The 16,500-nt window shown below is 36.1% G+C and overlaps 1 protein-coding gene across 4 annotated transcripts in view; it reads right to left on the reverse strand.

The window, feature by feature from the left end:
• The window catches only part of LOC101010945 (neuropilin and tolloid-like protein 1), a 124,693-nt gene that overhangs the window by 51,923 nt on the left and 56,270 nt on the right, over nt 1–16,500 (reverse strand). The window contains exon 5 of one of the 4 annotated variants that reach the window (XM_017951845.3): nt 5–5,148. The exons of the other annotated variants lie outside the window; for them this stretch is intronic. Coding sequence (XP_017807334.1) covers nt 4,994–5,148 — 155 coding nt within the window. The 3' untranslated portion in view covers nt 5–4,993. Of the gene's footprint in view, nt 1–4; nt 5,149–16,500 lie in introns of those variants that run through there. 4 annotated transcript variants of the gene reach the window in all.

Here is a 16,500-nt window from a genome sequence, read left to right on the forward strand (position 1 = left end):
AAAAATTGAGAAAAAGACAATTAGTCCCATTCTACATTTATTACTTAACATTGATTTTAAGTTATACATCATTAAATTATCCAGAAATCTGCCTTTAAAAACACATTAGGGGAGAGTAAATGATTAAATAAAAAGTGCATAATGATGTTGGGACTGAAATGTTAATTTAGTATTACTACAAGGTTTTTTTCTCAATACAAAAAACACAAAATTTGTTTTTCTAATGCCACTCCTGCCTCTAATTATCAGACAAAAATCTTACTCATTACCTATAACTCCATAGGTGGAATGATTAAATTAATTATATGATCTATCCTTCATAACAGGAGAATAGATGTTCTTGTAAAAGGTATCCATCAGTAATTCAAGGTTTGGGGCAATTTCCCTGTGTTCTAGATACTATCCTCTTTGCTGATTCAAAACATTCTGTAAAGTGTAGTAACACAGTTTTTAACTAGAATATCTGAAGCACAAATTAAAATGTAAAATCTAGAACTCCTCTCCTTTGGCTGACTGAACAATCCTGTTTTCATCAAATCTTTCTCTGCAACATTTCATACTACGCTAACTTTCAAAGCATTCCTCAGTATTCTAGTTTGTCAACTCGACACCCACTCTCCTCATCTTCCTCGCAGTCAAGCCCAGGCTTAGCCACCTGTCCTCTGCTTATTTACGTATTTCAGGGAAGGCCTGCTGTTTCATGAGTCTAAGACGTTTTCTAACGGTAAAAAGGCAAACTGGTGGTCTCATTCTCATTTCTGGAACTGATTCTGAGGCAGGTATACAGTCAATGAAATATCAAGATGAGCCTTTTAGAAAGCTTCTGAGAAAGTCTTCCTCGTAATAGAGACAAGGTATATACCATTGTTCTGGCTCTTATTGCAGTCATGCTTGTATCGGATGTCGTGGAATCACGCATTAGCCAACTTTCAATGTTGAAGGTGTTAATATAAGAAAAGGCTAATTGTGATGATGAGCACAATGAAAGTGTGTAGAACCATGAATCATTAATGATGTCACTGAGACACTGTATTACCTTATTTGATACACATAAATTCCTATTTTTAAAAAATTTTAAATTTTAAATTATTACAAGTGCATAGTCATTGTATATATTTATAGAGTAACTTATTCTGGAGTTGCATTTCTCCAAGATTTATACTGTTTTTTTCCATTTGATAAGTAAAAATTGTTTACATTTATGGTGTACAATGTGATATTTTGGTATGTGATGTTCTGGTATGTGTGTACATTGTCAAATGGCTAAATAAAGATAATTCACATGTCTTACCTCATGTAGCTATCATTTTCTTGCATAGTGAGAACACTTAAAGTCTACATTCTGGCAATTTTCCAGTAGATTACAGGATATATTGTTATTAATTACAGCTACCATGGTGATCTCTTGAACTTATTATTCTTCCTGACTACCTGAAATTGGGCTTTTCGCTTTTTGAAATAATACACGCCCTTGTAGCCCTTGTCACTTTGAGTTGAGGTTTCTTTGACTTATGAGTGAGTGAAGGCATCGATGACTATATGTTAAAGGAACGTGGCATACAATTAAAAGATGATTGGGAAATGTATTTGTTCTTATACTACCATGGCATCAGCTCTAAGTTTAAACCTTTTAGAGTTAGAAATATTTGATGAGACATTGCTCAACAACAATTCAGGACTGCAATATAAAAAGCAGCATTCTTTCTGTAAGAGGTTAGTTCTGGATATTAAGACTATGTGTGCTAATATGCATGTGTGTATTTAAGTGTATTTCTTTGTATGTCTGTGTGCCTGGACATGCAAAACCTGTAACTACAGGCTGATTGTTAGTTTAGTTATCGTTATTAAACATTTTGTTTTTGTTGCTGTTTCTTGCTTTGTCAAACAGTTATGTGAACTGATCTGTTGAAACTGAGAGGCCTGGATTGGCCATACTACACAATCTGATCGCATGAGCTATTTAGACTTATTTTATTACAGACACTATTAGAAAGTGTTAATAAATTTTGAAACAAGTTACAGATTCCTTTGCAAAGCTGTTTTGAAAACAGATTTAAAAAATCTTTTTAGAAAAAAAGGAAAAAAAGAAACTGTAAGCAATTTCCATTTAAAAAATGAGGACATCACAGATCATTTGGACCAAGACACTTCCTGGTAGAAATTTGTTTCTTCATCTAACTCAATAGATATATAGCTATTATTTCAATAAATACATATTTAACACCTACTGTGCAATAAAAGCTATGTTTTGCATAACACTGCTAAAATTGGTTATTTCCATCAAGCAGTTTCATTGGTATTGACAAGGTCCCCCGTATCTTCCTTATTTTTCCATCAACCTTGATGACCTCTTATCTAGACTTTTTGTTATTCATTATATCGTTCTTATTAAGAATAATGCTTAATTATATTCATAATTAATACTCATTATCTCCTCCTTGATTAGAGTATTTCAGCCTTACGTGCCTGTTTCTACAATTTTTGTGGAATGTAGTTGATACTCTGTTTTCTAGTTTGAAGGCTAATATTTGTCATTTTTATAACTCATTCCAGGCAATGCTGAGAGAAATGCCAGTTCTGGGAACTGAAAATTTATTTTTGTTTTTGTATGAACAGTGATAGCACTGATAGTTTAAAAAACAAAACTTTAGAAAAAACTGTTTTTGCAATTCCATTTATATTAATATCACAATAATAGATGGGCCATATGACCTGCAAAAACAACCCAATAAACAATACTCTTTTTTTAAAACAGCCTAAATTCAACTTAAGATTATGAAGACTGATTGGCCAAGGTTGTTTGTGGGTGAGGACATGAATTATTAGGCAGATGCACGACAAAGTTGGACTTGGTAACGAGTCTTCTACTCTGGATCTATCCCTCAAGTCTGTTCTCTACTTAGCAACCTAAATAAACTATTACACATGTAAATCAAATAAACTATTACACATGGAACTCTCCTGATTTTCCACTTTCCTTAGAGTAAGACCATCAATCTTTATAATGCATCTTAACGCCCTGTAAGTTCTTGCCCTTGGTCCCTGGCTCCATGCTGCTGGTTCCACTCTCTTCTTTCTGATCACATTCACCTATTTCTCAAACACCCCAGGCTGTTCCTATCCTCTGTACCAGGAACTTGTTCTTTTGTCTCTCTGCAATACCTTTCTCCTGGCTTTGGAGAATTGAATCTTTCTCATTCTTTGGTTTTGGGCTCAAATATTATGTTCTCAGAAACGCCTTCCTTGACAATCCTCTCTAAAACAGCACTGTCCCTAATTTTGCTTCCCTCACATTATTACAATTTACAATTATTTAACTATTTGTCTGTTTAATTTGTTACTAACTGTCTACTTCCACTGCTCCATAATCAAGAAGCTCTGTAAGGAAGGGTTCCCCATCCAGCTGCGGTACACACAGCAGGAGATGAGCAGAGGCAGGATAGCAAAGGAAGCATCAACTGTATTTACAGCAGCTTCCCATTGCTCATGTCACCACCTGAGCTCCTCCTCCTGACAGGTCAGCGGCAGCATTAGATTCTCATAGGAGTTTCAACCCTATTGTGAACTGTGCGTGCGAGGGATCTAGGGTGCATGCTCCCTATGAGAATCTAATGCCTGATGATCTGGGGTGGTGACGGTAGCACTGGGAGCAGCCGGAAATACAAATTAACCTTAGCAAATTAACAAATTAACAGTAGCAAATTCATTAGCAAAGAAGTTTGACTGCACCATAATAATTCAATCACTTCCAGACACATATCAAAACCCTATCTCTGAGTGGCAAGTAACAAGCAGCATCTGGTGGCAGGCTTTATAGTAGCAAGTGAGTTGATGTACTTCAGTTGTACAGCTGCATCTGGGGGCAGGTTTTAAATCAAAATCTGCCACTTATTTTAGTCTGCATGTGGCACACACATGACACACATTATTTTATTTAATACTTCCATCCATGCCTCTTTCCCACACTGCACACTTGTCTCTGTCACAGTTTTGGTAAGCCCACAAGCTAAGCCTAGCCAAAACGAGTTAAAAAAACAAATGTCATCAGAGAGCTTCTTTGAAAAGGGTTAAAGACCCAATGATTAGACAGCAGAAGACCCTAAGATTGCCAACAAAAAGAAAGCTGCACTTAAAGAGAATACCAAGAGTCCTACTTAAATTACAGGTTCACTGCAACAGATGGTTCACATTCTCCAAGACCTCTCTGTACAATGTGTGGCGACCAGTTATCCAAGGAAGCCATTAAACCTTCAAAACTGTTTTGCCACATAGTGACCAAGCACCCTTCATTAGTTTTTTAAAAGAAAAAAACGTAAACATAATGAACAGTAGCAATTGTTGAAAACTATCACTTCAACAAATGTGTCTGCACTGACAGCATCATTCTTAGTGGCTTGCTTCATTGCTAAAGCTAAGAATCCCTTTATTATTGGTGAAGAGTTGATCCTGCCTGCTGCTGAGGACATCTGTCATGAACTCTTAGGAGAGGCTGCAGTTCAAAAGATGGCTCCTTTCAGCCAGCACCATAACTAGATGAACTGATGAAATGGCAGAAGATACTGATGCACAGTTGTTAGGATTAATGAGTCACCGTGATACGCAATCTGGGATGACAAGTCTACCAATACTGACAACGAGGCAACAGTATCTGCTTCCGTATGGTATATTTGCAGGAGGATGTGCATGAGGATATGTTATGTGCACTTTTATTGCCAAACATCACAGCTGGAGAACTATTCAAGTCTTTGAATGATTATATATTAGGAAAACTGAATTAGTCATTTTGGGTCCGGATACACACGAATGGAGTGGCTGTCATGACGGGACAGTTTTCTGGTTTCCCTACCTCAGTCAAAGGTAGGGAATGTGAGTCTATGCACTGTGTCATCCACACAGAAATGCTGTGTTGGCTAGACAAAAAATGTCATGTGTACTTAATATTTTTCAGAATGTGATTAAAACTATCAACCACATTAAAGTACATGCCCTTAACTCACATATGTTTGTGCAGCTCTGAGGAGATGGACGCTGAGCACACGTCTTCTCTTATACACAGAAGTGAGATGGCTTTCCCAATGTAGATCACTGGCCAGAGGTTTTTAGTTAAGACAGCCACTCCAGAGATTTCTTGTAGACAAATAGTCATCCCTGGCAACACATTTCAGTAACACAGATTGAGCTGCAAAACTTGCTTACTTGTGTGACATATTCAACCTGCTCAACGAACTCAATCTGTCACTTCAGGGGAGAACAACTGTGTTCAAGTCAGCAAATCAAGTGACTGCATTCAAAGCCAAACTGGAATTATGGGGGTGACGAGTGAACAATGGAATTTCTGACATCTTTCAAACGTTAGCAGAAGTTTTGAAAGAGATGGAGTCAGGGCCTTCTTTCTCACAGCTGGTGCATGAGCACCCATCTCTGCTTTCAGAAGAGCTTGAGTATTATTTCCCAACCAAAAAAGTCCCCGGAACTGGGAAGGAATAGATCCATGACCCATTTGCAAATAAGCCAGGTGAATGGACTTTAGCCATGCTAGAAGAGGATCAAATGCCTGATACTGCAAATGACGGTGGCCTTAAAAGTGTGTTTGAGACAACTTCAAATCTCCATACGTTCTGGATTAAAGTCAAGGCAGAAGATCCTGAGATTGTCACAGAACACACTGAAAAGCCTCCTCCCATTTCCTACATCCTATCTTTGTGAAGCAAGGTTTTCTGCAGTGACAGCAACTGAAACAAGATCATGGAGTAGACTGGACATAAGCAACACACTTCTAATACCACTATGTCCCATAACCCCCAGATGGAACCATCTAGTTGCAGAAAACAGGCTCAGGGCTCCCAACGATTCTACATTATGGTGAGTTGTATAATTATTTCATTACATATTACTATGCAATAATAATGGGAAAAGAGCACAATAAATGTAATGCACTTGAATCATCTGGAAACCATACCCCACCCCAGAAAATGGAAAAACTGTCTTCCACAAAACTGGTCCCTGGTGCTAAAAATGTGCTATAAGGGACTTGGTATCTCTTGACGCTCTCTATCCAGGACCTAGAACAGTGCTTGGGCATACTAGGTGATCATACTCAGTACTGAATTTAACACGTCTCTTCCTATAAATAATACAGTTACTTTATCCCAACTTGATTTTATTATATGTTGATGTAATTGCAAGACTTTACACTTAACACTTTTCCGATCCGCAGGTTCTCACAGTAAATACATCACATTAGACACTCTATTAGAAAGCAGCCTCATGTTGAACAAACCTCTCCCTTTTTGTTTCTAGGCTCACATCTAGACTCTGTTTTCCAGCCTCCCTTGCAATTGTACGTGGCCATGGAAGTGAGCTCGGCCAATAAATGCAGACAAAAGTTAACTTTACCCACAGGCTGGGTGCTTACAGTCATCTTTAAAATATTTCTACAGGGTCTGTCTTTTTTCCACACACTGGAAATGTGAAACTCCATCAGCTTCACTTTATAAGTGAGTATGTGGAGCACAGACAGCATTTTCCTGGACTCCAATTTGACTTTTCCTCAGTAAGTAACATACTTCAATTATGTGAAATTACTAAAGTTTTTAAAATGTTATTGTAACTATTATTCTATGAGCTCAGGAGCGTTCCGTTATTGAGATCCAAAGGTCACTATTTTCATAATAATACTAAAATTCTATTTGTCTTTTTGCAGTATCATTTTCTCAAAAATATATGGAAGAGTTTTCCAGATATTACATGACATGGCGTTAACACTACTATGACTAATGAAGTATGTGCTTGTATTTTCAAATATTCTAAGATTAGGGTGTAAATAACGCACATTTTCAGAGATTAGCTTAGTTTGTTCTCAGTGATTTTACTGGACACTTACTGGTTATTTTCAGTTCTTAATACAATCCCAGTAACTGATTTTTGTCCAATATGATGTTATTTTTAAACTTCAAAGTGTTTATTAAGGTTACATGGAAGCACAGCAAGAATTAAGTACGTTTGCTGCTTTATTTTGTAAATCTATTTACTTATCTATCTAATTTGAAAACTTTTATAAATAAACTTTATCTAGAGATATAACAATACAGGGCTTACTTACATTTCCTCTTAAATAAAATATAGTTATACCATATTTTTCTTATCGTGAAGGATGGAAATTTGTCTTAGAAAGGGGAGATTAAAAGACTCACTCTCTCCATCACGGTCACACCATCTATTTCTAAATTATGAAAAAAGGTGAAACTGACATTTCAAACAGGTTTCTTATGGAAGGGAAGACTCTATTCCAAATAAAATCAAACAAACCTGTAAATAAAAATGAAAATATGAGAAAATCTATCTTTTCATCCACTTTATAGATGTTAATAATTTACTTTATTAGGACTTAGAAAAACAGGCATTTTTGAGTGGTTTTATTCTGAATATGTGATGGAAGCATTGAGACAAATAAGAATTATTTTAAAAAGTGTATTTTAAATATAGACATCGTTCGTTCTTTAAAAGCCAAATATCACTTTTCAAACTCAACATAGTGAACTCATTGAAATGTCTCGCAGTTATTGTGAGGCCTTGGTCGAGAAACTCACAGGAGGCTAATAAAGCCATTTACACCTGCCACTGCTGAATGACTACTGGATGAAAAGTCAGTAAAAGAAACCAAGACACTGCCACCTTCCCAACATGCAGTAACGTGCTGATTAAAGTTTCAGCTTAGACAAGAAGACAGAGTTAATGCCTTGTCTGGAGAACTTCACTTTTGTCTAGAAAATGAATGGATATACAGACTTGGCTGGGCTTCCTTATTTTGCTTGAACTCGCCCAATGTCAGCATGGGCCAATGATCAAGGATCATCTTTTATGTGAATGCTTGACAACAAATGGAGGTAGTGCTGAAATATTCAAATTTTTGGATAACTTTCAAATCCTGCAGTTTATGCTGGGACATCTGGGTTGACATGTGCATTGATGGCACAAAAACAGTGGTGGATAAAACTGCTGGTGTCTTAGCAGTGAATCAGGACTGTGGCACCAAATCTTAGCAGCTAGTATTCACTGCATAATTCACTGTCATGCAACTGCACAGTAGGAAAACAAAAAGGAAGTTTACTTAAAATCATCATGATGAAGCACTAAAAACAATGGTTTTAAATTCTGAAGTCTAGAGTAAATGTTTTAATATTCTGTAAGAGGCATGGATAAGGTATTTTTGCTGCAGCCTGAACTGTTTCCTGTTTTTCTCAAGAAAAAGCACCTTGTAGTTATTCAAATTGTGTGAGCTACCCATTTTTTTTTTGTGGAGCATCATTTTTGCTTGAAAAACATATTACAGTTATTTAGATTTGGATGTTGGGCAGACATCTTGTTGAAAATGAACAAAACGAGTCTGTTGATTTTAAGAAAAACAACTGACAATATTTGTTGCCAGTGATAAAATTCAAGCTTCAAGGGAAGGAGATGAATTTGCCACAGTGCACTTGACAGCTTCCCAGCACTGAGAGAATTTTTTAAATGAGATTGTTGTTGATGTGAACAAATGTGATTTTTGATTTGTGTCAACATTTAGCAGTTCTGCATAATAGTAATCCAATAACTGCCAAATAAATAATGCACAAAGTTAAACAAGCATCCATGTGGAACAGAGCCCTTTTAAGAGGAAAATACACTAATAGATGTTAATATAACAGAATACAAAGAAATTCATTAATACAGTTGCATATTCCCTGTTGCAACTAATCTTTAAGAAGCTATCACTTGAGCTTTGGTGCAGTATAAAAGAATAATCACCAGTATCTGAAAAGCCTATTAAGACACTCTTTCCTGGCTGGGAGCAGTGGCTCATGTCTTTAATTCCAGCATTCTGGGAGGCCAAGGCAGGCAGATCACCTGAGGTTGGGAGTTCAAGACCAGCCTGACGAACTGGAGACACCTCATCTCTACTAAAAATACAAAATTAGGTGTGGGGGCATATGCCTGTAATCCCAGCTACTCGGGAGGCTGAGACAGGAGAACTGCTTGAACCTAGGAGGCAGAGGTTGCAGTCAGCTGAGATCATGCCATTGCACTCAAGCCTGGCCAACCAGAGCGAAACACCATCTCAAAAAAAAAAAAAGAAAAAAGAAAAAAGAAAAAAGATACTGTTTCCTGTTCCAACTACATCTCTCTGTTAGACTGGGTTCTCTTCATCTACTTCTACCATAACAACACATCATAACAGATTTAATGCATAAGCAGGGGTGATAATCCAGCATAGTCAACCTGACACTAGATTTGCAAAAAATGTAAATTAATGCCATTCCTCCAATTAATATTTTAGTATGCATTAATGTCTTCATATTAATTTATGTTTTAATATGATATGCTATTTATCTTACCACTTTATTGGTTTATTGGCATAATTTGTACATTACTTAATAAATAGCTATTTAAAATATTCTCAGTTTAAATGGCTAATATAATAAATATTGAATGATACAGCCAATAAGCCAAGCACTTTGAGGTCTTCAATAATTCTTAGGAGAGGAAAGGAGTTTTGAGACTAAAAAGCTGCAGAATGTCTGGCCCAACCAATCTCATGTTTGTATCATGGGTACCTTTTTCCAGTAGAACTCTAAATTACAATTTAATAGCTCAGGCTTGCACAATGCATTTATTTCATAATCCAATGACATTTCATACTGCTAGCCACATTGCAGATGAACTTTCTGGAAACCACTGTTAACTGATTAGATTATAACTGAATCATATCAGAGGCCTCTTCATTTTATAAATGAAAGAAATAGGGAATTGACAACTTTAGAAAAATGCAACTTGTTTTGATTTAAGACCTAAACAGCTTCAGTGCTGACTCTAGAACTTTGAACTAATCATTTCATATTTCTGAGTCTTATTTTCCTTAACTGAGATAAGAATGTTGTTTGTTTAGGTTTTTACAACTCATGTATGCCCAGTATATCACAGAATACACTGGTATTCCCAGAACAGGTCATGAATATATGTCATTTCCTGACCAGGTGACACAACTATGTTTACAAACCTTCTGATTATAAAATCAGCTTTGATACTGTGATATTTTCAATGCACAGCTCAACTACCTAACAGGATAGTCTTAGAGAACAATACTTTTCCTCAAATTTCCACAATCTCAGATATCTTGAATTGTATCATTCATCCTTATCGTTCTCCCTCTTACTGACAAGTACACACTGAAAGTGGCATCAAATAAAATCTATACTAGTTTTCTAAGTTACCTAACAATCTCTATTATTTGCATTGGCTTTGAATAACTCATCAGAATTTTTAAATTGTCTTGACTGTGTTACACTTTTATCAAATAAATGACAAATAAAATGTGGAAAAACTAAAGTTGTGTTACAGTGTTTTTCATAATTATCCTCAGAAATCTAATGAGCTAACATGCAGCGCCAATATTTAACTGCAAACCATTTATTAATTGGCCGTAGAAAAATAAATCCAGTATTTTGATAGAAATTAGTACTTATGCTACAAAAAAGAATGCTGACTTTGGAATCAATTTATATTTTTAAGCACTGCACTATAATCTTCAAGAATTTTCCTGTAATACAAACTAAAATACAAGTCAATCAAATTTTTATGAGACCCAGATTTCTAAAATAGTCTACACAAATGAAAAGTAAGAATACAAGTTTGAGATATATCTACATGACTAAGTTTTTTCTGTTGTCTCATTTTAATTCTTAATTTATTTTCATTTAGTTAGATCCATGAAAATAGCAAATACCACTGCAGTAATTAGTATGTACTAGATATTATTCTAATTACTTTAAATATAGTAAATCCTTTCTTCCTTAACATTATATGAGGTACATAACAGTGCTATGCTTGTTTCATAGCTCAGGAAAACAGACAACACAGAGACATTAAGTAACTAGCCTAAGAATACAGTTGTAAGTGGTAGGGCTTGAAATCAGAATTAGGCAGTCGACCTCCAGATTCCCATACTGTCATTTTCTATTTGAATTCATTCCAGACTTGTAAATGCTAAGAATGTCATCTGGTCTACTGGGCCTGTCTGGACTCTCCATGTGGCTGTTCTTCAAGACTTCTCTCTTGAATTGGGAGTGACGTAACCTAAAGCAATTTTATATATAAAACAGGTAAAATACAATTTTTTCGCATGGGAAAAATATGTTTGAGTATGATGTTGGAGCTATGGTTAAAAACACAAATATGTTTAAAAGGTTTCAAAAGTAAATTTCAAAGATCAAGATCCATGTAAGTAAATCTTTTTCATTTGTCCTACAGAGGAATAAATTAGAGCGATGTGTTGAAAGCTAATGATGAGAAGTGCTAAATGCTGCCATAGGAAACAAGTATTCGTGTATGTTTCGTCGTGGGTGGGGTGGCAGATGGCATTACTTATGATGTCCTTTTCACCCTGAAGCCCAGTTATTCTGTGATTAGTTCTTCTAAGCATATGATTATATTTGGGTTCAAGCAAGTTGGTCAAATTTACAAACCCTACAGTTAACATTCAATGACCAATCACTTTATTTTAGGTTTACTGATGAATTGGGCATGGGAAGTAAAGGAGAAAACAATCAGGGACAATGTTTACTTTTCTCATTTCCATCAACAAAGACTCCACGAGCTAGGAAGTTATTAAACTTCCCACTCTCACCCTATAAACTCATCTAGATTTACTGTCATTACTACCTAGCTACCATCTGTCTCAGAACAATTTCTCTCTCTAAATCTAATTCTCCACCTAACGTATGGATTTTCTAATCACTCCTACTCATAGTAGTTGGCACATCAATTATCTTCCTCCAATTCTGAAAAATTTTTCTAAATCTAATTTTCCACCTCTCTTCTGGATTTTTAAATCACTCCTACTCATAGTAGTTACATCAATTATCTTCCTCCAATTTTTAACCTACCTTCTATTATCTACATTCTTTCAGAGAGTAAATCTGCTCAAGTCCCTTCTTAGCTAATAACACACTGCAAACTCCTCCTTCACCTTCCTTCCCACTGTCCACTCCTTCTTTCCTGTTCTCATTCAATTCCCAGATGACTGACTTCCATTCCTTAGACCTGAGATCCATAATCAATCCGCACATCCACATCTCCTACTCACTTCTGAAAGTTCCATCATGTTTGTGTATACATCTTGATTGAAACAATGTTTGATTTGAAACTAACCACACCCTTCAATGGCGACATTCTTATTTCCATCCTTCCATATGTCTGCAACAGGTGTTGGACTCCTTGTCTTTTACTCAGGGATGAAAACTAGAGTGCTTGTAGTTTTTCAAATCATTTGAACAAACTTTAAGGGCCATTTTAAAAATCAATGGCAAAAAAAAAAAAAACCTTAACAGCACAGTATAAAATAGCTTGCATAATCATATTATTTTAATACTCTGATTTAATTCCCTCGTGTCTAGAAGCAGCATTGCTCTAGTATAAAATTCATATCACCACGTTTTAAACTTCTTTTAAAGGTATACTGTTTTCTCTAACTATGGGGTTGGCAATTATAGCTTCTCATTTTGAGTTTGTCTACAATTATAATGGCTTTCATGTGGGCACAGAGTATATATATCCTGACTTTTTTCTAGTTTAACATAAATTTTACTCATATAAATTTAAGAAATCAAAACTTACAAGATTTACAGGAAGAAAATGTTTGAGCCCTTTAAAATATTATTAATATGTGCATGGCTTGTACAGCTTTTTTGTTCTCTTATTTTATTTATTTAGCTGTAATAGGAAGTTTCCTCATAGTGCTTATATTCACATTTTTAAGCAAATTGAGAAAACATAACTCTTATAACACGAGTACACAGAAGCTGGATTTTGTTTGTGTTCACATTAAGTAGGCTTTTACAATGTTTACTTTTGATAGATAGTAACAAGGCAATACTACTGTTCTGCAGAGAAAATATGCATTTCCTAAACATAATCATAGAAAGATGTGTGGGATAGAGTGAAGAAATCTTCAGAAGATCAAAAATGACAGAAACAGAACAATGAAGACAAAAACAAAATACACACACACACACACACACACACACACACACCCCTATATTGTCCAAATACTGGAGTTTGCACATTTGAATTAGCTGTCATAGAACACGTTTTGTTGTTCTTAGTGTTGTTGTTGTTGCTGTTGTTTCTGTCCAAGGGCAACCAGGGAAGCTCTTGATTGGTTATTAGCAATATCCCTGCCCCTTAATTCTCTCAGAATGTCCTTATTTGCTCATCCTAAGTGACACAAAGAATACATGAGCCCATCTCCTGAGTCATCTTTTTCACTAGACCGGTTTAATAGGGCATTTCTTGTTGGCAGAAATGTGGTGCCAGTGCTATTAGCAAATAAAACACCTCCATCATCATCCTCTTTTCTCAATTACGGCACATTCACTGTTTTCCCAATATCAATTCCAGCTTATTGATAAGTACAGAAAGCACTGGCGATTAATCAGGAGGAGGGAGGAACTGCAGGCTACAGAAGGTTCTGGAGCTGATGCCAAGGCAGATGATACTGGACTAGGGCTGAACTTTTATGCCCAGAAAGGTGAGAAGACATAACTTCTCCTAAGAGCTACTTGAGTGTCTAGGAATAACCAACTGCAGTCTTTGGGACCCAGGCTTACAAGCGTGACACAGTTTGCAGAGAAGGAAAATGCTATCTCTGATACACACAGGTTGGAAGCAGTGGTGGCACTGCAGATGTGTGTGTGTGTGTGTGTGTGAGTGTGTGTGTGGTGAGGAGATGGCATTAATCTCACGTTGTCCTCTTCCATCCCAGTTATGCCACTGTAAACTAAATAAATTGTGTCAATTAAAATCAAGAAGCAAGATATTTTACAAGAAAAGTTATGCTTTCTCAAAATTATTTAAAAGATGTACGTTTAAGCATCATGACAAAGTCTTGTGTGTTACAGCCACATAAATATGTTAAGGACACAATAAAACTGCATGAGTCAAGCTAATGGAGCTTCAAGACAAGACCTTTTGTGCTTCCAGTGAATTCGATGAACATTAGACCCTTCTAAATAGAGTTGGAGCAGCCTCTTATTGGAAACTTTAGCAGTGTTCTCTGTTGGTGCCCTTGGCAAGGACACTGGATTTTTTATTCCAGGCAGCAGTGGGATACATGGAAAGTGGAGGAGCCATCACGGGACCAAGAGAGCAAATGTAAAATGCCAACTGGTGCCTTGTGAGGAGCCTGGCATGGATGCATGCATGAGGCACCTCTTGGTCAATCATGGAGAAGCTGTTTGAACTGCATGAATTCCTGCCAGTCTGGAAAAGAGGTAAAGTTACTATATTCTGTAAAAGCAAATGTGTCCTTTTAAGTTATGATTCCCATCCCTTTACCAAGATCAGACTCTTAGAGTTCTAGCCATCACTCTGCTCATCACATCCAGAAATCTCAGCCACCCACTTTTTATAAAAGCCACACATAAGGTATATACTGACGTAGAAAGGTTGAAATTAAAAAGGCAAAAAAAAAAAAAAAGCATGCCAGACAAGCAATAAATAAATGATAAAAAGCTTTTGTAATATTATGTTAAACAAAATAGACTCAAAACCCAAATGAAAATAATCAAAAAATATGTCAAACACTTAATTTCTTAAGGAGCAACTGATAAGAAAAAATTAATATGCTGAACCTGAATGTAACTAACACTTATTGACAGAATTCTACCTTCTAAGGCATTAATTGCCTCGCTTCTAAAAGACTGGGGTAAAAATATCCACCAGGCTTGGTACAAAGCAGCAGTAGTTGCACGTATCAAGTAGTTAATGGAGGGGATATGGGTTTGCTAAAGTATAAAATGTTATGCAAATATAAATTATCCCATACACGTACAATTTATATTTTGAACTTCTTTGTGATGCATGAATAAAAATTATCTTAATTCAAAGAATACCTCTAATATGATTACTGTTCTATAAAATTTATTTACAAATCATATACTGTTGTTGTCTCACTGGCCATTCTGCACACTGCACTTGTTTTTATTAGATACCATTTAATGTTGAGACAAAAGAGAAGTTAACTGTATATCTGCAAATGCCTGAGATCAGTAGAAAAATACCCTCAGAAATTTTCCTAACTTTTTTTTCTGCATATTGCAAATATCAAAGTGATGATAGATACTTGTTACATGCCAAGATAGCCACTTTCCCTTAATATATGCTACGCAGACATAAAGGATAGCTTGAAAATAATACCTTCAGTGTAAATAATGGTAAAACCAAGCTAATCTAAATATGTATGAAACATTTTTTAAAAAAAACATTGTGTCTAATGTCACCATTTGCAATTTAGGAGGTCATCTCCAGGAAGTGTACAACTATCTGAGAGCTTAAAGTGTTTATTTGCATTCTACAATATCAAGTAATCTTGGTCCATTTTAAATACAGAGTAAGTACATGATTACCAAAAAAATCACAATCTTCCCATCTCTATTTCTTGTATCTGTTTCCTTTGTACTTGTGTTCCCAATTATTGCAGTAATTTAGGTTTGAATGGGCACCTGAAACCAGTAATTTTAATGGGCGCTCCACTTGAAAATGGAAGTAATCATGTCAGGTGGCTAGTCTGGAATCACACTGTGCCTCTGAAAGGAAAACTATTTCTAGAAACTGAGGTCTCCGCCTTGGGAAATGGGAAGAATGATTATTCCTGGACCTAACTGCCAGGATCCATTTGGCATGCAAACCTATCACCTCTCAAGCACTGTAAGAATGGAAACCTTTTATAGCCTGTATCACATAAAACTGTAAATAGCGCTAAAATGGAAGTCTTCGAATTCTTAACAGTGTTATACCACTTCTTTCCACTGGCATTAGAAAATCTGTAATTTTGAAAATGGCACTGCATTATGAAAGCACTGTGAAATGGTTCACCTGCTCCTAGAATTCAGCTTAAGACACAGCTGTTTATGAGACACCTGCTAAATCTGTAGTTCCTCGCTCATTTTTCTGTCATTCAAGAACAAGAGCATGGAAGGTGATTTCATTAAGAGGTGAGAAAAATAATCTGAGGCTTTCCCAGAGTAATGGTCTACAGCAACATAAATCAATATCATATTTTTTAGGTTCTGTTATGTTAGAAGGAAAGAATGGGTTTATCTTATTTAGTTAGAGAGGAAGATTTATGGGATGCCTTCTGCTTTATTGCTTTTAGACTTTTCATTTTGATCTATCATTAACCTAAGCTGGAAACTGCAAAAACAAAATAAATTTGACTACTTCCTCACACTTTCCCTTCATCAGAAAGATACTAAGAGCTTGCAATTATTCTTTGTAAAAGCTCTACTACCTCCCTCCCTTTCCATATCCGCCACAGTGTTCTTTGTCACGCCCTTCCTCACCCTCAAGCTTCACAGTCCTCACCATCTACATGCCTTTTCCCGTCCATCCCACAGTCTTTGGCACTCACTTTTCTGACGTCCAGATCTGAGTGTCTCACTCTGTGCCCACTCACCCTAACGGCAC

This window comes from Papio anubis, chromosome 19 (genome assembly GCF_008728515.1).
Source record: "Papio anubis isolate 15944 chromosome 19, Panubis1.0, whole genome shotgun sequence".
Classification (NCBI taxonomy): domain Eukaryota; kingdom Metazoa; phylum Chordata; class Mammalia; order Primates; family Cercopithecidae; genus Papio; species Papio anubis.